The 22,130-nt window shown below is 42.6% G+C and overlaps 1 protein-coding gene across 3 annotated transcripts in view; it reads right to left on the reverse strand.

Annotated features, from left to right (window-relative positions):
- Positions 1-22,130, reverse strand: part of PLPPR1 (phospholipid phosphatase related 1) — a 126,810-nt gene that overhangs the window by 5,451 nt on the left and 99,229 nt on the right. For all 3 annotated transcript variants that reach the window (XM_083884591.1, XM_083884589.1, XM_083884590.1), the window contains 2 exons: positions 18,227-18,359; positions 4,736-4,986 (listed from right to left, as the gene is read on the reverse strand). In XM_083884591.1, the coding sequence (XP_083740717.1) occupies positions 4,736-4,986; positions 18,227-18,359 (384 nt within the window). The remainder of the gene's footprint in view (positions 1-4,735; positions 4,987-18,226; positions 18,360-22,130) is intronic.

Here is a 22,130-nt window from a genome sequence, read left to right on the forward strand (position 1 = left end):
AGATGCCTTACCACAGCTAACAGTGAGCATTAGGCAGCAACCTTGCCCAGTCTTGGCTAGCAGGTTGAGCTCCACCTATCACCAAAACTCACATTAAGGTTATTTGGAAACAATAGGAAAAAAAAAAATTATTGCCACTATGTGATTAATTATCACCCACCCTTTCAGCCTGTGCACTCCTTCCACTTAAATCAACTGAGCAGTAGGGAGCCAGATTGCTTTCCTGTTCCCCACTGAAGCACTACTGCTGTTTGCAACATCCAAAGGAAAACGGATAATCTCTTTAAAGAATGCAGTCCTGCTGCAACAGCTGTTTATGCCAGCTGAAGAGAACAACCCACACGTTTGTTTCCTTACAGGTATGAGATGAAGCTGGATCTTTGGGTTACCCGCATGGGAGGGCTCTCTTTGTCACAGATGGTAAGTAGCTGTAATTGGAGATTCACACATCTCGGCAAGAAAATGTAAACTTGTAGTAAAAAGAACATTTTTAGCAAGGACAGTAATCAACTATGCGAACAGATTGCTGAGGGAAATCTGTTAAACCCTGGTGAGGAAGGTTTTAAACGAGACAAACTGTTTTCCCAGAAGGTGGGCTCCAGTTCATCCCTAAGTCACATGCTATGTTCAGAAATAACTGGGAGAGCCTCTCCACTCTGATCAGACTTCCCAATCACTGCAGCTAGATCCTTGTCCAGGCCCAAAAGACAAGATATTTTTTTAGGATTCTCATAGAATTTAGAGCATGGTTTCAGAGCTTCATGCAAGAGACCAAAATCTCAGTCAAAGCCACTTACATTTAGTTTCCTACATACAGCAAGTGTTCTTGAAAATTTCCCACAATGCTATCCATAGAGTTAATTTATTTACAAAACTCTAAATGTCAAAACCAGAGAGGAGGAAAGAAATGAATATAAAAACATGTCTAGAAGATATTAAAAATAAACTACACATGATTTAAGTAATAATTTGTGTGTTCAGTTTTTTTGTTGTGATCTTATCAGTACACTCAAGCAATCTATTTAGCAACCTGCAGTGTGTGATAGCAGCATCTATCCCATGTGGTTCTTCCCCCATCTTTTTCAGAGAGATAAAATGATAGACAAGGGGGCTTTTTTGCCTGCAAGTTTAAAATAGACATGCATATATACATGTCTATTTTTACATATAACATATATATATATATGCACAAATATATGCATATATTTAGAGCACATTATATCAATAATGAGAAAGGCAGAGTGGAAAAAAAAATCTGTTTTGTCCATTCAGCAGAAAGTGAGGAGATTTATGACAATCTATTTTTCTTAGAAAATTCAAAAATTCATACCAATATTGCAAAAGTCTGTGTCCTAGAAGTTCTACAGATAATACTTTCTTTTACCATAGAGATTTCTAGAGTAAAAGAGAAGCAGAGCCTTTGACAACAATGCTCAGTACAGGTCTCATGGTGCCAAGGCCTTGAATTGATCAGGGCTGCAGCAGGTATTTGTTGTAGCATCCTCTGTTATGTAGCATTTCCAAATCTTGGAGGATTCACATCCTCCAAGGTGCAGAGACCCCTGAAGCTGACTTTAGTCATGGGGCAGACTGTAGTGGTGCATCTCTCCCCTTTTCCTGGCTGCACTATGAGCTGAGAAATGCTTATCAAGCCTTGGCCTTGACAAACTGCACCTGGACTGATCCACTATTGAGTGTATCAGAAACACTGTCTGTTCCCGAGATCTAACAAGTGTCTAATGAGCATCTGTTTTTTTTAATGAAAAGCTTTGGAAACTTGTTTTTCTTGCCTGAATAACAACCCAAGTGGTTGTTATAATATTTTTCTTAAATGAACCTTCAAAGAATCTGACTGAAATTGTGGCTGCGATGGAAAATTACCATAACTAAAAAACACTCTCTTGGTGTCCTCTAAACAAGAGTCTAAAGTGAGATCTTTCTGAGCTCTTGACTCCCAGAAGGTAAGGGGATAATGTGTATATCTGTAACACTAAAAAATGGATGATAAATGGATGGCCATGGTGCCAACAAGGACTGTTGCTAATAACAGAGAAGAATTGTTAGTAATAACGAAGAATTGTTGTTATTAACATGGCCAGGAGAAATACTGTGTTTTGACTGGAGAAGGGGGGCAAGAGATAGGGCATTTTTCTGTGACAAACAATTACAACATAGCACAGGAAATGGGCATGGGCTACAAGGTGGGATTAAAACTATCCAAGACCCCTGAAGCCCTCCACCCATTTCCAGAAAGACTGGAAGAACGGACTGCACATGATAATTAATTTACAGAGATAAATTATTATTACAGATAATTTAATTACACCATTTTTGGAGTGAGGAAACCTGCCCATAAAATGGTATCCTCTCAAACCAGGCAGTGCCTCCAGGACCCTGGATATCTCATGGGCTGGGCCAATGGAGGTGGATCAATGCTGAAACCAGGACTGACATCCCTTCAGCTGGATTCATGCTGGAACCAGGAATGGTGATCTCTTTTGCTAACCTTTTTTTTTTTCCTCCTTGGAAAAGGAACTTAAATTCACATGAGTGTGCAGCAGCTTGCACTATGTAGAGTGACTGCCATCACTTCCTGTGATTATTCTGGGAGACTGATAAAATGTTTTTAGATGACATTCTTATTTTTTTTTAAGTATGGAAGCCAGGGCAGCCAGCCCTTTTCTCCTTCCCCACTTTAGGCATACAAGATTCATTTCCACCTGCAGAGATCACCTCAGTCTCTTTAGAAGGTGACAAAGAAAAGTCTAGTTGATTAAATATAAACCCCAAATTATAAAAAAACTAAACCACCAAAAAACCACAAAGTCAAACCAGTTACAGTGGGAGTGTTTTCAGTAGCAGAGAAATGAGTGATTACAGATACATCTGCACAGGATATTTGAGGTTCAGTCAAGGGAGGAGACTCCCAGATCTCGTAAGACATCTATAAAACGAGAACCATGTCTGTGCTGATTCCATTCTCCAGCCTCCTCATGCCATACCTGTTCTATTTTTCTTGCTCCATGGCTCAATTCTTCATGCAAACACTATTACTAAGCAAATAACCTGTGTTATATGTTCAGTAGGCCACATTATCATGCATATTAGAATAAGCAAGAGACTCCTCAAAAAATCGTGCACAGCACAGTTATTAAGCAAAGCTGGATATGAGCAATGCATTTCTTGTGTAATGCTCATGTTACTCCCAGCTGACAGACAAAGAAAAGATGAGTGACAACATTTTTAGCTCTAGAAGGTGACTTCAGGCAGAGAACTGGGCTGAAACTGGACTGTGGGCCAAAATGCTTTAAGGGCAAACTTTCATGTCCTTGTGGTTCAGAATGGTTCCATGTCCTGGCTTCATCTGACAACTTCCTATGTGAGAAGTGCAGGCCCATAGCAGACACTCCTGGAAAACTAGAGCTCAGAAATACTCAACTACTTGGGTCTTAGGCTCAGAAAGGAGAGACAGCATTACCCTTCAGCTGTAGAAGTCAGCCTGTTGTAGAAGATTTGCCTCCCTAGGAAACAAGGGAGGGTGGGGAGGGAAAGTCCATGAAAGGATGTAATTAGCTTAGGACAGAACCAGGACTAAGCCTGACCCAGGAACTTCCACCTAAGAGTTTATCATGGTGCCAACAATTGCTACAACCGTGCTGAGTATATTGTGAGCTGTGTTTCACATGTGGTTGCATATTGTTCAGAAGTAATGTGCACAAAATACTACAGGCTTTCCAAACAGTTCTCAACAAATCCTGAGCAAAAAAGTTACCATTTATTTCTCCATCATTATTCACACAACATTCAGTGCAAACAGATGGATATTCAAACAGCAGTGGGTGAACTCTTCATTTTAGAAGTAAGAATGTGATTTCATTCATCTGCTACCAAGAGCACAGGGCAAAATACTCAGTAAGTACCCTGTCTTTAATAACTTTAAGGCTTTTCTTGCATACTGATGACAGACAGACTGTGACACTACTCTGAGTCAAGCTATAGGGAGAGAAAAAACCTAGATTAATGCATTTTGAGATCAGAACCAGGTTAATTCCTTGGATCTTTATAACAAAACCAATGAAGTTTTCTACTTTGTTAGTAAGACTGTTGTATTGATTTTCAAGAATCACAGAAACTTTAGCCAGAGAACATACAGGAGCTGTTTATGTAAAGGAGCTGTTGATCTGTTTCATCAGACTTCATAATTTCCTTCCTATGTCAGATGGAGTACATTTCTCTGCAGTAAAAACAAAATTCTGGCACTGACTTTTATTAGAACCCTCTTTGCAATGTGAGTTCAGGTCCTAAACAAGGGAAACAAAATTCAGCCTAAGTTCAGACTCCCATTGAAAGGGCACAGTTTAAATTTTAAATGTTGAACAACACATGTCAACAAGCGTAGCAATCTAGAAGCTGTTTAAGGATCAGCTTCATTTTAATGGTCATGAGACAGGGGCAGGGAGAAGAGAAAACGGAATGAGAAAATCATCAGCAAGGACAAGTTTAGGACCTCATGCCTCCACATGCAATGCCTCAAAATCAATGAGCATTTCATTTGCTTATACCAGGATTAGTAACATGGAGAGAGAAGGGGATCTTCCCCTACTGATAAAGAAAAAAGCTGCTCCCAAAACAACCCTCTTTTTTTTTTCCAAAAATCCACTGTAAGAAAAATTCCCCATCTAGATGCACATACAGAAACCTCTCATGCAAGTCAGCAGTCATCACTGGCACCCACCGTGGCATATAAAGCTGAGTAGATGCTCAAAGCAGCATGTTTGGATGGAAAGGACCTCCTGGCCTTTTCAATCACCTCCACATCCCCAGTGCAGATGTTGCCATTGTTTATGAACTGGCGGTGGGCCCGACAGTCGTTTCCAGTGTAGTTGGGTTTACACACAGTCAGGAAGTAGGGAGCCAAGTTCCCAGTCACAACCTGGCCAGCATTTACAAAGATGTCAGTGGCAAAAAGTCCAAATGCAAACACTCCTGTGAGGAAAGGTTAAAAATAGTGATTATTGAAACAGGTTTAGAAAATATCACTACACCTGAGAGGGAGAGATATAGTGAGAGTAGTTTCATGTACTTACAACAAATCTGTGACAAAAAAAATGGGATCACTGAACCTGAAAGAGCAGTGTAGTGCTGAGACACAAGACTTGTCTTATCTAACATAACTACCTAGGATTAAGTACCTCTTGAATTTTGACTATTTGCCACCTTGATGTTGAAAGTTTACAATCCCAACCTAGCAATATTTGGCACGTCCTTCGGGAAGAAACCCAATGCTTTGCTCTGAAGACAGCTGCAATTCAACTCATGTCACCAGGAGCATGCAACCGCAATCCTGTAAGATGAAGTATTCACTTGAATGCAGGAACTTTTCCGGGGTTGTGAAGCATCTCTTGATCAATACTGCAGTTGTCACATCCTTCACTGACTCCCCTTGTGTGCTATCAATATCTGCTTATAGGTGCTATGAACATATATATGAGGATCTTTCAGATGCATGTAACGCCTAACTTACCAAAGGTACAGAACAGCAGGTTTGCAAAATTACCAAACCCAAACGTTCTGAAAGATTAAATCAGCTCTCCTCATCCCCTTCTCATCTCTAAGGCTGATTAAAGCATCACAAAAACACAGAACAAATAAATACTGATTCTGATGTAGGAATATTTAGCATCATATAGTTTTGCTTTCTCCTGTCTGTAGTTCTGTAAGCAAAAGTCATTAAATTATAAATTATCTGATATTGTTATGTATTTAAATATGACCAAGAGCTGGAGCTCTAGGGAAATCATCTTAGGAAAGCTGTGATAAAATCTGAAGAACTGGAACCACTGTGATTATAACATCTTCACTGCTTATCTGTACTGAGTTAAAAAAAATAAATTAAAAGGCTGCTGTATTCTGAGACATAAAAAATAAGAGGGACTCAAAATAATGCCACATGTACCGACAGTAACATAAAATAAAACTATAACTAAAATGCATTTGTTAATGCATAAAATGCATTAACAAATGCATTTGTTGCACAAGTGTTGAGTGGGGTTTGCCTGTGCCAGTCGGTCAGAGAGATGGTTTGGTGTCACTGTGGCACAGATCTCTTGCTGAGGTACTGATGGGAAGTGCTCTGCCCTTGGGCAACAGCCTGGAGGGGCCTGCAGGACTGCAGAGCTGTTCCTCCCCACCTTCCTTCCCCCAGCTCAGCAAGGAGCATCACACACTAAAATGATTCTGGAGGCTGAATGTATTAAGTGTTCTTCACGTACATTTATTTTCATTTACTATTAATGAACTGGTATGTGATCATGGATTTAAAAAGCCAGTGGAGGCCAAAGTAGGAGGTTGCCTTCCTCTGGTTTTAGGCTGCTGGACTGGCCCCTGTGTGACAGTTGTCCTGTCACATGGTGTGACAGTTTCCCTCACATTTATCTTGCTAAGCGTGTTTAAAAGGAGAAAGCACAGAGACTGCTCCTTTATTTCCTTTATCCCTCTGGTAATATTTCAAATCCATGGTTTTCCACAGCCATCAGGAACTCCTCACCTACATTAGTCACAGCACAAACTAGTTCAAAAAAAGAAGGCAGAAGGGTTATCTTTTTAGCCTGGTGAAACAGCAGAAGTTATGACAGAGATGAATTTTATTTTATATGCAGTACTCTGTCAAAATTTAGATTTATTTTTTTTTTGGCACAGCTTGCTTTAAATAGTGACTTTCTGATGTGCTGTGCAAATTACAGGGAATGCAGTGAGGATCATTACTCAGTCTTTACAATAGTTAGAGGAAATTCAAATGTCAGGCAATCTGGCTCATCCTCTTTTATCATGTAAGTACAAGCCAAGGACCACGACATTTCAGAAAAAGCTCATGGGCTACACAAAACTATTTCTATCTCTAGGAAGTGCATGTATACAAAGTTACTTTTCTCCATCAGGAAAAGACATTTTAGCACCTGCATTTTCTTAATATTTGGTAGCACAGAAAGTGCTAGCCCAAATGCAGCTGCCAAGGCCTACAATAATCTGGAGAAGAGCAGAGCAACCCATGGCTGAAACCTTTATCACATTCTGACTGTAGTGCATTTTGGCTGCTGCAGTTCCTCTCTCAGTTCTGCCAAGCTGTGCTCTGTGAAAATCACAGCTATGTGCACCAGTGACTCCGACTGGCAGGGATGTGACCCTCACAGGCTGATTATATTTCTCTGGAGACTTGGAGCAAGGGTTGGCTGTAATTGATTTAAAGGTTGTAATGCCAGTGCACCCGGGCAGTGCTGGACAGTCCCCTGATGGTTTTTGTACCTCAGGAATCCATCTGTTCAATGGATTTGTTCAATGACCTACAGCAGCTAAACTAACTGACCAAGCACAAAAATGTGCTGTGATGTGTGATGCGATTGCCAGCTTTCTAGAGGCAGACAAATTGCTCTGAAAGGCTTAATGCAAAGGGCAACCAGCCCCAGCTCTTCAGGGTCATACAGCTCATTTCTGTGATATAATGTCAGAGACAAAGAATGGGAGACATGCCTCCTCTAGACTGACACTCAGGTGTAATGGGAGATGGTGTCATCCTGCTCAGCAGCAAGTGCTTTATTTCACTGTGCTCACTCTGGGCCAGTGTCCTGGGTTGACAGTGCTCTCTATCCCATAATCCCATATCGTGGACACCCTTGTTATGTCTAAGAAGGTGATCCGTCCCCTTTAGGGGGGGCGGGCACTGGCCTGCTGGGCTGGCTCCACTTTGGCTTTTGGCTTCCCTGCTTCTAGTCGCTTCTAGTCGCTCGCTGTATCGCAAATTTTTCTGCTAGTTTCTTGCCCTTTTCGTTCTTTTGTTTTTTCTTCCTTTCCTTCTGCCGCCTCTGTGCTCTGTTTGTTTTGTTTTTTTTTTTTCTTCCCTTTTCCTCTTCTCCTTCCCCCCCCCCCCCCCCCCCTTTTAAGATTTAGGACCGGCACCCGGAGCTGATCTGGCTGGAGGAGTCCAAGGAAGATCGCCGGGGCTTGTAAAAGAAGCGGCGCGCCCTCCCCCTCACAGTAACCTGAGCTTTTTCTGTTCTTTTTTTTTTTTTTTTTTCCCTTGTGTCGGGGGGTGTTTATTCATTTGTTAATAAACCGGTTTTTTCCACTTTGTGTTCAAGAGATTCCTTCCCAAACCCAGGGTTGGGGGGAGGGGTGGTAGAGGTTTTGTTATTAGGGGATTCCTTGGAGGGTTTCCCCTAATTCAACCTAAACCAGAACATATTTTGGTGCGTTGGCCCGGGAAACCCGAGTCAAAGAAAGTGGAAGAAACACCCTATTGCGACCGGCCCAGAGGCCCCATGCATCCTGGGCATAGATTACCTCCGGAGTGGGTATTTTAAAGACCCGAAAGGGTTCAGGTGGGCCTTTGGAGTAGCGACTGTGATGGCAGAAAGTATTCGACAGTTGAACACCTTGCCTGGACTGTCCGAGAACCCGATCACCGTAGGACTTATGAAGGGAGAAGAACAAGTAGTACCAATTGCCACTTCAATAGTGCATCGGCGGCAATATAGAACCACTCGAGATGCTGTGATCCCCATCCATAAGATGATTCGAGAGCTGGAAAGCCAAGGGGTGGTCAGCAAAACCCACTCACCCTTTAATAGCCCAATCTGGCCGGTGCGGAAATCTGATGGAGAATGGAGATTGACTGTGGATTATCGTGCCTTGAATGAAGTGACCCCACCTCTGAGTGCGGCCGTACCAGACATGCTGGAACTGCAGTATGAGCTGGAGTCCAAGGCAGCGAAGTGGTACGCCACTATCGATATTGCAAATGCATTCTTCTCTATTCCTCTGGCAGCCGAATGCCGGCCTCAATTCGCCTTCACATGGAGGGGAGTGCAGTACACCTGGAACAGACTGCCCCAGGGGTGGAAACACAGCCCCACCATCTGCCATGGGCTGATCCAGGCCACACTAGAAAAGGATAAGGCCCCAGAACATCTACAATATATTGATGATATCATTGTGTGGGGAGACACAGCCAAAGAAGTGTTCGAAAAGGGAGAGAAAATCATCCAAATTCTCCTGGAAGCCGGCTTTGCTGTTAAGAAGAGTAAAGTTAAGGGACCTGCTCGAGAGATCCAGTTCCTAGGAGTGAAGTGGCAAGATGGACGACGTCAGATTCCTACGGACGTTATTAACAAAATTACAGCTATGTCCCCTCCAACGGATAAGAAGGAAACACAAGCTTTCTTAGGTGCCATAGGTTTCTGGAGGATGCACATTCCGGAATACAGTCAGATTGTGAGGCCCCTTCATCTGGTTACCCGCAAGAAGAACGATTTCTATTGGGGTCCTGAGCAGCAGCAAGCTTTCACCCAGATCAAGCAGGAGATTGCTCATGCTGTAGCCCTCGGCCCAGTCAGAACGGGACCAGATGTGAAGAATGTGCTCTACTCTGCAGCTGGGAGTCATGGTCTGTCCTGGAGCCTTTGGCAAAAGGTACCTGGTGAGACCCGAGGCCGACCACTGGGATTTTGGAGTCGGAGCTACAGGGGGTCTGAAGATAACTACACCCCAACGGAAAAGGAAATCTTGGCCGCCTATGAGGGAATCCAAGCTGCTTCAGAGGTGATCGGTACAGAAGCACCACTGCTCCTGGCACCCCGACTACCAGTGCTAGGGTGGATGTTTAGAGGAAAGGTTCCCTCCACCCACCATGCCACCAGCGCTACCTGGAGCAAGTGGATTGCCCTCATTACACAACGCGCCCGAGTTGGGAAACTGAATCGCCCTGGAATTTTGGAAGTAATCACGAACTGGCCCGAAGGTGAAAGTTTCAGCGTCGCAGATGAAGAACAAGAACCAGTGACTCGGGTTGAGGAAGCTCCGCCATACAACCAGCTGCCGGCAGAGGAAGCACGTTATGCTTTATTCACCGATGGTTCCTGCCGCGTCATAGGGATGAGTCGGAGGTGGAAAGCAGCTGTCTGGAGCCCCACACGACTGGTCGCAGAGGCCACTGAAGGAGAGGGTGGATCCAGTCAATTTGCTGAACTCAAAGCCATTCAACTGGCCCTAGATATTGCAGAAAGAGAGAAATGGCCAAGGCTCTATCTGTATACCGATTCTTGGATGGTAGCCAACGCTCTGTGGGGATGGCTGAAGAAATGGAAAGAGGCCAACTGGCAGCGTAGAGGAAAACCCATTTGGGCTGCTGAAGAGTGGAAAGATATTGCTGCCCGGTTAGAGAAACTACCGATGAAGATTCGCCATGTAGATGCCCATGTCCCCAGAAGTAAAGCTAATGAGGAGCAGCAAAACAATCAGCGGGTAGATCAAGCTGCAAAAATAGGAGAGTTGAAGATAGACCTAGACTGGGAGCACAAGGGAGAGTTGTTCCTAGCACGATGGGCCCATGATGCCTCAGGTCACCAAGGTAGGGATGCCACCTATAAGTGGGCACGAGACCGAGGGGTGGATCTAACCATGGACAGCATTTCTCAGGTTATCCATGACTGTGAGACGTGCGCTGCCATTAAACAAGCCAAGCGGATGAAGCCCCTCTGGTATGGAGGGCGGTGGTCTAAGTACAAGTATGGGGAGGCCTGGCAGATTGATTACATCACACTGCCTCAAACCCGCCAAGGCAAGCGCCATGTGCTGACCATGGTAGAAGCCACCACGGGATGGTTGGAAACCTACCCTGTGTCTCATGCTACAGCCCGCAATACTATTCTGGGCCTTGAAAAGCAGGTCCTTTGGAGGCACGGTACTCCCGAGAGAATTGAGTCAGACAACGGGACTCATTTTAAAAATAATCTTATTAAAACCTGGGCGAGGGAACATGGCATTGAATGGGTGTACCATATCCCCTACCATGCACCAGCTGCAGGTAAAGTGGAGAGGTACAATGGGTTGTTAAAAACCACCCTGAAAGCATTGGGTGGGGGGTCCTTAAAAAACTGGGAACAGCATTTAGCGAAGGCCACCTGGCTAGTTAACACCCGAGGTTCTACCAACCGAGCGGGTCCTGCTCAGTCCCAGCTCCTTAATATAGTAGATGGAGATAAAGCTCCAGTGGCCCATGTTAGAGGTTTGTTGGGAAAGACAGTATGGATCAACCCTTCCTCGAGTACAGACAAACCCATCCGTGGAATTGTCTCTGCTCAAGGACCAGGTTATACGTGGTGGATAATGCAGAAAGATGGAACAACACGATGTGTACCTCAGGGAGATCTGAATGTGGGGTGAAACAGAAGGAAACGTGTAAGTGTCAAAGGTTTGAGCAAGTAAGATGAATGGAAATGTGTAAGTGTCAAGGGTCTGAGTAAGTGAGATGGGAGTTTTTTATTGTGTGTCCACGATATGGGATAAGGGGTGGAATGTCCTGGGTTGACAGTGCTCTCTATCCCATAATCCCATATCGTGGACACCCTTGTTATGTCTAAGAAGGTGATCCGTCCCCTTTAGGGGGGGCGGGCACTGGCCTGCTGGGCTGGCTCCACTTTGGCTTTTGGCTTCCCTGCTTCTAGTCGCTTCTAGTCGCTCGCTGTATCGCAAATTTTTCTGCTAGTTTCTTGCCCTTTTCGTTCTTTTGTTTTTTCTTCCTTTCCTTCTGCCGCCTCTGTGCTCTGTTTGTTTTGTTTTTTTTTTTTTCTTCCCTTTTCCTCTTCTCCTTCCCCCCCCCCCCCCCCCCCCCTTTTAAGATTTAGGACCGGCACCCGGAGCTGATCTGGCTGGAGGAGTCCAAGGAAGATCGCCGGGGCTTGTAAAAGAAGCGGCGCGCCCTCCCCCTCACAGTAACCTGAGCTTTTTCTGTTCTTTTTTTTTTTTTTTTTCCCTTGTGTCGGGGGGTGTTTATTCATTTGTTAATAAACCGGTTTTTTCCACTTTGTGTTCAAGAGATTCCTTCCCAAACCCAGGGTTGGGGGGAGGGGTGGTAGAGGTTTTGTTATTAGGGGATTCCTTGGAGGGTTTCCCCTAATTCAACCTAAACCAGAACAGCCAGAAAACATGGGGATGAGCAGTAGGGCAGAACTTGGCATATGCTGAGAAAAGATGGGAACAGTGCAAGCCATGTGGGAAGCAGACCTACAGCTGCTCACTAGCAGAAACAATGAAGGTTAATTGCCATTACATAAAGCCAATCTTTCCCATCATGTCACATAGTCTGGCTGCAAAAAGAGGCCTTAAAGAAGGAGCAGAAACTGTGTCTGAAAAGGCCTCCCAACTTTTTCTCACTGTCCTGACTACTCTCAGCTGTGTTTGTGTCTTGGGAGCAGCCAGAAAGAGGAGGCTGGAAAACAAAACAATGAGCAGAATATGTCTGGGAGAGATACTAGCTTAGGCCAGATATAAGATGGCAGATTGTACTCCCTGCTACTCTCTCAGCTGCTCCAGAGTCCAAGAAAACAGAGATAAGATTTTATCGTGTCTTTACCTGCAGTAAAAAAGACCTTAGACAAAATAAATGTTCAAGCAAAAAAAAAAAAAAAAAAAAAAAAAAAAAAAAAAAAGAACAAACAAGGAAAGTCCTATTGAAAAATACTGAGGATAGACCAAGTGAAGCTTAACTTTCCAGATTCATCTCACCTGACTTAACACTTGCCTTGGCAGAAAAGTCTAAATATTTAGCAGCTTCAGTTTTGAATGCTTCATTTTTAATTTCTCCACTTCCACTTCCCTCTAAATGACCATCAAAAAGTCCTTCGTGAACCACTGACTTCTGGGCTCCCACCCACATCCTGTTCTCATATTCTATCTCCTTTCAAGCTTCTTGTGTGGATGTTCATCAGTGTTGCCACCTCCAGCTCAATTTTTTCTAACAGAGGCATCTGCCCTGAAGAAGAATCCAGCTCTTCTCACTCACTGTAGCTTCAATACAATCCTCTGTTCTCCCTGCAATTCATGTTCAAGCTCTCTTCTTCCACCCTGAATCTATGTAACATCAGTCACTGCAGCTGCTTGTTGACTCTGTGGAAACTCTTGCCATTAGAGGCATTTAAAATGCCACTGATTTGAAAAAAGAAGACCAAATCACCACCAAACAAACAACAAAAATCAACCAAATCTGCCTTGGGAGTTGTACAAGAGCAGCTGAAAAGACATTGGGAAGAGACAAGTGGGTGGAAATCAGAATCAGGAAGTAGAAGGCTTTATTAAGGAAAAATCATTAAACCCTTAAGTAAAGTGACAAAAGAAACAATACACTGAAGGGTTCATGAGACATCAGAAGCTGAGCTCTTCAGTAACATATAATCATGTTTTCCACCAAGGATATTTATTTAGGCACTCCTCTCTGTCACAGCCAATTATCTGAATTTGTCACTCCCAACCTAACTGGCTTGGAAAATGTTAATATTTCACGTGCACGCTCATACTTGCCTAACCACTTTCCCACCTGCTTTTAAAGAAGATTAGAGTTTCATTGTAGAGTGTCCCTGGAAGGATTCAGGGCTCTGTGGGAATGCTAATCCTCAGCCGTCTCTGAATGTTCTCCTGTTAGAACCCTGTGCATGCAAAAAAGCCATACATCTATAGTTTTGTGACTCAGACTCCGCTAAACCACCCTTCATCATGGCATCTTAAAGGATGATTTTAAAAAGACCAGTATCATTAATCCATTTTACAACAGGAGATAAGGGAGTTGCAGGGGTTACTGTCCTGTTGCCACAGCATCAGGAACAAACCCAACATCAAGTTTCTGAGCACTCATAACCTCATCCTAACATTGGCTTTGGTCTTCTACTGAAGACACCACAAAGCTCACTACTCCTGGGATCTACTACCTCCTGAGTCTTCCTGCTCCACCTGTGGCTGTCCCTGCCTGGATGCTGCTCTCCTCAGACATAAGAAGGAAGACACATGGTCTGACCATGCCAGAAGAAATTCAGTTCCCAGTTCAAAGGTAGTCTGGAGACTCAAGACTCTTCCTGACAAGGTATCTTCCTTTCTCACTGTTTTCACAAGCACCAGTTTTCATGAAGGCAGCTGCCAGCTCAGAGCCTGGCATCAAAGAGAACAATAAGAATTGATTTGTCCCCAGCACAGTGACCTGTTCCATGGTTCTTCAATGATAATATCTACGGTAGTTCAAGCTGCTGCAGCAGTTTAGGCTTGGGGCAACACCCCCAAATACAGCTTGAGCCCTATGGAAAGACAGCCAGTTAATAACAGAACATGCACTGTTTCACAGTGAACTTCACATGCAAGGCAGAAAGAAGGACAAGGTCAGGTAAGCTATCTCATGCAGCTGCTCAGGGATCAGAGCTCTGGGGTATATCTATCCTATTGCAATAAACTCAATACATGTACTCATTACATGATCTTGTAAACCTTCATTTGCCAAACTAAAGTCTTAATTTGCTGAAATAAAGGCTAATTTAAATATTTAGCTGTCCACTGTGAAGTGTCACCATGCTTTAGATTAAGTTGTCAACAGAAGCTGATCTGCACCATTTGTTAAAGGCAAATTATGCGCATCTGAAGTAAAGGCACTGGTAACAAGCTGATGAAGCATGCTGAATTTCTAGATAACTGAACTAGAAAGGGGCTACTGGCATGTTATCAGGGCGTTGCAGGTAGACAACTTAATCACGTGGATTAGAAACCTAATATAATGAAATGCAACACAATACCTACCACAGTCACCCTGTCAGACTGGGTCAGAGAGGTCTGAATCCCTGATCCTGGGGGTATGATAGCAACTGTACATAGAAAAACTAAGAACTTGACTGAAACCATTCACTAAAATATTTTACAATCTCTGTTTGCAATACAAAGGATTAAGCAGAATACAGAAGCAAATGCAAACTGGAACAACGTTAACAAAGTGCTGAATGTGAAATCACAAGACAGAATGAATAAATATACATTTATGATTGACCATAAATACTTGACCATAAATGCTCAAACTGGAGAGACAGGGAGAAGAGGCAGAGGCCCAGGAAACAGCCACCCTTACCAATTGCTTTCTCAAAGATTCAGCATATAAACAGCAAGTTTTGGCATCAGAAACTGATGACAGAACTGCTGTGAAGGGTGGGGAGAAGAGGGAGGAGAGGATGTACCTGAAATAAAGTAGTGCAGCAGCACTGTATTAGAAAAAACTGTTCTGAAGCAATTGCACACCACTAGTTTGACCTCAGAAACTTATAAAAAGGGTCTGTGAAAGCATAAAAGTTAAAGAGGAAGATGGAGCAAATTGCAGCATACATTCAAGTCTGTAAAGCTTCCAAGCTAAGCCAGCTTTTTTCACTGATAAAGAAAGGGGTTTTCTAAATACAGGGAACATAGCAGGTTTTACCAATCCAGGCTGCAATACAGGACTTGATATACACTGCAGCAAGGTGAGAGGCAGTCTTTTGCCACAAAAGCAAATGTCTATCAGCATGAAGGATTCATGTCTGGGCCAGGAAGCAAGAAGAAATTGTGGTTCTGCTTCATGTAGACAAAGAATCAGGGAGAGATTTAATACAAAGCTCAACATTCAGAGTCATTACTAAACTCAGGAGGAGAGGCTCTTAGAAACATCAGATGAGTGCTGAGACCTTGAGGAAAACAAGGAGAGAATCAAGAGAGAGCACAGTAAACAAGATAGGAAAAAACCAGAAAAGAAACATGGGGCTTTGTTATTATTCCAGAAAAGCTGCAGTTTGTTTTGCTCCACTTCCAAAGTGCAAAAAAGTCCTTAATTCTGTATACATGAAGGAAAAGTGTAGAAAAGCTCAAATCTAGTAACCAAACCCAAAAGATTCAATGGAGATTGTATTACAAAGTCCTTGCCTTTCACAGGACCAAAAGACAGCTTGAAGTTTCCCTTTATGTGTCTCTTTCCTTGCAAAATATAAACGAACATTCATTGAAGTATCAAGGGCTTTCTGCTTGTTTTGTAGAAAGCACATTTAGGTTACCATTCTTAAAATCCCATCTCTTCCCAGCAGCTTCCATTACAGAGTTGGGGGGGGGGGGGGGCGGGGGGAGAAAAAGCCTCTTTGCCTTCCTAAAATTTGGGACCAGAAACTCTAAAAAGGTCTCCATTATGTGCCTTATAGGGTCAGACAGTAGTGTTCATTTTTCCTGACACATGAAACATATTGCAGGATTTTTCTCATCCTTTTGAATAATATAAACTGTGATGCCTTATAAGGCAATTTTCCAAGGACTTAAGTAACTGCTTTTTGTAGGTACTCATTAAGACTTGCTCAAACATCTGAGTGCCAAAATTAAATTGGCAGAAACTTTTCTGCAACAAGCCAGATTGCTTTCTAAGGAAGAGAATTTACTTGCAAGAGAACTTAATTCATCAGCTCTGTAACTTTTAGCCTGAAAGTTTATCAAGAGAAGGCACACACAGAGAAATCCATGTACAAGCAACCTGGTTGTCTTTGCACGACCAAGAACCTGGAAAGCTTCATTTTGGAGTAGGCAGCTGTATGGAGCTAACTTCCCTGGATCATCCAGACACAGGGTACACCTGCTCAGTCCATGCCATATTTTCAAAACACAGGTGGAATGCAAAAGGAAAAACACGCAGTTATCTTCAGTTCCTTTCATAAATTATTTCATCCAACAAATTCTACTTCTCTTGTTTCACTGTGGAGGCAGGGAAAATGTTTCAGAAGAAAACAAGCACACAGTGTAGTTTAAGACAAGGCAAAGACTTCAAGCTTCTTCTAATAGTATTTAACTTAATTTTTCTTGGGAAAACAAGCACAGCTGCAAAGCCAAGATTCATTTTCTTAGCATGGTTTATGTCCTACTACTCTCTGAGAGTCCACTGTCTTTTCCACCAGACGAGAAACAACAGCGTGAATGTTTAAGAATAAAGCTAACTGTAAACAAACATACTGAGCAAGTACTTAGTCTCCGTATCTAAGGATTTCTAGTGCTGATCTTGCAGGCAAGAGTGTCTGATTGAGACTTTGCAACATGCCAAATGTGCTGGAATAGTTAAAAAGCCCCGAGTGGCTCAGTAGACATTGATATCTCTTAATGGCAGTTTGCTGTCCATCAATATATCCTGGAAGTTATGTGAAGTTCAAGTTCAAGGTGAAAGTTTTAACTGCATTTCTGCATCTTTTTGTTCCCACCAGCAGCACATAGACCAGGCCTGAGTAACAAAATACAGGTGGTTTGCTTCCACCTCCAGGGTAGCAGAAGGCACATTTCACTCTCTACCTTCCATGCATGTAGCAGGAGGCCCAGAGAGAGCTGAAGTAGAAGGAAAACCATGGTTCTTCCTTCTTTTCAGCATATATTTGCAAATGACAAATATGCTAGCACAGGGTAAGACCTTCAACTCTGTGCTCTGAGGAAGTACACCTGCCTGCAGCCAGGGATGTGCTCCATAGAAGCAACATAACACTTGCCACAGCAGACATTTTCATTCCAGGTAAAGCTCAGAAATTCAGCAGTGACAGGGAAGAAGCACCCCAGATACTTTCAGCATTTTCCCCCCATTGCTTGCTCTAAGTCAGACCATGAATTGGGGTTCAGCTCTCTATCAGAGGCAATGTGTGAGGGTGCTTCACTTCTGAGAGTGCACAAGGAGGGCACTGCTGTGATGCTCTGTGGGGAAAACTCCTTTTGGCCATTGGGGAGCCATCTGAGGAGCCACTGGCCCATGCCATCAGCCAGACATCCCATCCCATCCCATGCATGAACTTGATACTCATCAACAGTGTGAAGAAGGTAAAGCTGTTTGCAAGCACCATATAAAGCAACCTCCAAATGGTTTAATGACAGAACTTCATTTCTCAGCAATTAACTCAATAAAAACTCTAAGAAAAAAGCAAATACAATGAAAAAAATATTATTTTGAAGTGAGCTCTTGGCTTTTTTTATGCTGTGCTCAGCTGAACATTATGTGGTAGAGCTATGGATGTTAAAATTAGAGCTGAAAAGAAAAATGCCAGATAGATGATGAGCTGGTGAGGACAAATTTATAACTAAAATGGGTAGCTCACATAAACTAGCAATGATGGATATATTAATATAAGGATTTGATTGGTATAACCTTTCTTTAAGGGTCTCAAAAAAGCATTACGTTCAGCAGAATATGATCTAAACCAGCTCCAGCCAGCATGATATGGCAAATTTTGAAAGTTACCTTGGAAATCCTGAGGGGATTATCCCTCTAAGGTGGAAGATGCCTGCAAAGATTTCACAGCTTAATTAATTTTATGATGTACTTGGTCAGGGTGTTTCATCCTGGTTTGGTGCAAATAGGGTCCAAGCTTGTAGTGTACAGGATCCTTACCTATAAAACGGATTATTCTTCGAAGCAGTGGGTTCAGGTAACAGCACTCTCCAGTCAAAATAGTTTTCTCTTGAATAATGAGTGTTTCCCGGGTTGACTTTATGAAATACATAGATATCTCACCAATAAAAATCTGCCAAGGAAAGGGAGAGAAACGGAAGGTTAAAAATTACATGAGCAGACATTAAAACACGGGTGACCAGTTCCACCCCACAGACAATGCTACACAGCTGTGTGTTGGGGATACGGCACTTGTACAGAGGGGCTCAGCATGACTGACACACACCCAGCTCCCACCCCGGACAGGAATCATTCCTGCACTCAGTGGTGCAGAGACCCAGAGAAAGTGACTTCACTCAGGGGGTGGGTTGTTGTGGTGCATCTCTCCCCACTCCCCTGGCTGTACTGTGAGCTGAGAAACGCCCGTTCAGCCTTGGCCTTGAGGAGCTGCACTTGGACTAAGTGATATGTTGAGCATATCAGAAACAGTGTCTGTTCCCAGGAACTCTGCTGTCTAATGAGCACCTGTTTTTTCACAAACAGCTTTGGAAACTTGTTTCTCCTGTCTCAATAATAACCCAAGTGAAATAATATTTTTGTTGTCGAACTTTTCAAAAAAGCTACCAACCTGAATTGTGCCCAGGGTGGAAGATTACCATAACTAAAGCCAACTCTTTTCTGACCCTCTAAAAAACGGTTCAAAGTGAGATCCTTTTTAAGCTCTCAATTCCCAGAAGATAAGGGGGTATGTGTATGTCTCAAACACTGATAGTTGGATGGCCATGGAGCCAAACAAGGACTGCTGGCAATAACAGACCAGAAATGTTGGTAATAACCTAGGATTGTTGTTATTAAAACACTGTGAAAAAGAACAATATTTGACTAAATGTTCTATTATCAAAAATGAAGTCTCTGCAGAACCACTGATCATGATGTTAGCTGTGCTTATGTATTACATATTTTTGTAACACACAGTTTGTAATTAAAGTCTTTAAAATAAAATAAAAAAAAAAAAAAAAAACCAACCCAAACATCTGAAGTGGAAGAAATGAGCTTTTAAGGGGGAGCACTCAAAATTATTTATTTAATACATTATTACAGGTCATACACAAGAGAAATCCATAGTTAGGGAACAGTCAGAGAAATACAATACAGAAGTGTTTGTGTACACACACACAGGGTGGCACAGACACCCTGAGCTAGTATAATGTCAAGGAAGTCACCTTAGTTCACTCTGACTCCTGGAATGGTGAGTTGTTTCAAGGGCAACAATTTATCCTTATTAAGCCAGATGGATGTCCTTATTGATTATTGACATTCAAGCCAAGTATGCTCAACCTCTTTATAATTCTACCCACTGACGGCAAGAGATGTTGAGCTGTAAAATGCATGTTGATAATGGCATCTGGAGGGGAGCTGATGCATGGGAGCTGCACTGAAATATTGCCTTTATCCTGTTTCACTCCATCTGCTCTTAACAGAATTGGCAAGCAATTCAATAAGCTCAGCTCACTAACGACAGGGCTGGGAATTAAGAAAAAGACCATCTACACTAAAGCAGTTTGAAAGTGACACTCTGTTTTAAACCATTTATTATTTGAATTATTATAATGTTCAGAAGTTTGAATCACTGCTTTAGCTCTCTCCCTGTCTGGGGCTGTACCTAAACACTGAGAGACAATTCACACCCTGAGGGAATTCTACTCTATGAACACAGGGGCTACTCAACTTTAAAATATCCTGAAGTTTTCAAATACAAGAGACTTAGGTATAAAACATACTTACAGTCATCCTGTAACAATACATCCATCTTTAAAGTTCCTTTACATCAGTAGTTAATAGAATATTTTCCTGCTTTAATTCCCATCTTTGTTTCTATAAATGTAGCTGTCTGGCATACTCCTAGCAACTCCCATGTGCATAGATTAGTTCCTCTTGGATTTAGGAGTAAATTTTGCCAGGCTGTAAATCTGTCCAATTCTGTTCCATTGATTTAAGCAGGATTATCCCAGATTTCCTACAGCGTAACAGCTCAAAATTTGATTTTTAAAAAATGAATACTGCCTTCGGTTTAATGCAGAGTTTAGGTATATGGCAATAAAGCTGTGTTGGTGTGGTGATAGAAAGTGCAAATTCAACATAACCATTCTTGTCATGCCATCTCTGGCATCTCTGCCATCTCTGGCACTGAATTTAGTTGCTAAAATTTGTTTTGCTAGATGCTTAATATGGGCTCTCTAGAAAGCCAACCCTGCTGTTTCCTAAAAATTCAATGGGCTACTGTACACCTGATTCTGAAAGCTAATCTGTCTATATGCAGCTGAATGTGGTCTGAATAGCTCTCAAAGAACTTGTTCAGAGGTTTTTTTTCCCCCAGGCATTTCTGAAATCACGTAACTCCACTGATTCTCATGATTTGAACCCTGATGATGCAGCATGAGCAGGGTCCACACCTAGCCAAGCAGTCCAGCTGGCCTCTCAGAATCAATCACAGGCACTACTGAGTACCACAAGTCTTGCCAAAACAGAATCAGCACTCCAGGAATGGTTACAAATCAGTTCAGTAGCTGATATCTAAATACAGACTATCTAAATATGGGTGGAAAAAGCAAACAGCAAGCAAACTGCTTTTATTTCCATTTGGGAAAACAATGCAAGGTTAATGAGTTTCTGTATCATATTGGGTTGATTAGATAGTAGAAATGTCAGGAGAATTGCACTGGTTTGAAAGCACAAGTGATTTGCAGTCTGGCATGGTGTAGGTAATAGGGAAGCAAAGGTAGCTCCCTGGATGTGTTTTTATTCTTGCTTTCCTGAATGCAATAGCAGCTCTTCTACACTGAGGACATATTGCTTGAGAACTCTTGCTCACATTCCATTTCCTATTACTAGCAGGTAAAAATACAATGATGACCCAGAGCCCCAGTATGAATTAAAGTATCTACCCAGCAGTCATTTTTCCTCTGCTGATTTCAACCTCTTCAGTGAGCAAACTTCTTCAATTTTCCCTGCTTTCCCATTACTGGCTGCCAAATAGCTTCCCCTCAATGTTCAGCTCTCAAAGCCCTCTGATGCACACGTTTTACTTATTTCTTGGCTCATCCTGACCCAGCAGATGATAAAATTATCTGTCTATTTTCCTCTTCAACAGTCTTTTGTCCATGATAGTCCTTCAGCTGGCATTTTCATACAGTGAAATGTCTCATCTTCCTCTTTCAAGTTCTCAGCACAGTATTAGCACCTGATACTCCCTGCACTCCTGTGCACATTACTGACAGTTCATAAATTTAATTATCAATTTAATCAACAAAATAATGGAACTATTGCTTTTAAAGGGACATGGGGTCTTTTTTTTTTCCTATAACACCTTCTGATAAGCTCACACAAAGGATCATTTGCACAACTTTGTTAAAAAATATGGAAGAAAAAAAACGTAAGCATCAAGAAGGCTACTTTCTGTGAGGATAAACTAAAATAAAATATCCAGGAATGTGTCTGTGGTACAACCAAGAGGAGGTTGGAGAAAGTGGCATCCTGGAGCTGCCCTCCTGAGGTAATTGTGCAGTGGGGTAGGGTGGGGAGCTGTCTTGAAGAGCTGGATTAAATGTAGAAGAGCAATTATTGACGGTGCTGACAGCCATGGATGGGCCCAGCTTTTAACCCTCTTTGTTCCTTTTATCAGTTTTTCCCATTCAGGACATTGGCCTTGTACCTCAGGTCAAATGCTGTAGCAAAGCTGAGGACTGCATTCCTTCTTCACTTCCCTTCCATGCTTTTGCTTACTTCTCCAGTAACCAAAATATTTCTCCTTAGGCATGTTTGTCCAAATTCCTGTGCACGTACAGAGACAAAATCTGGTGCCTCCTATGCTACAGTCCTGCAGCCCCAGTCTCACCTCTGTTTT

The sequence above is a fragment of the Zosterops lateralis genome (genome assembly GCF_965231275.1).
Source record: "Zosterops lateralis genome assembly, chromosome: Z".
In the NCBI taxonomy this organism is placed as follows: Eukaryota; Metazoa; Chordata; class Aves; order Passeriformes; family Zosteropidae; genus Zosterops; species Zosterops lateralis.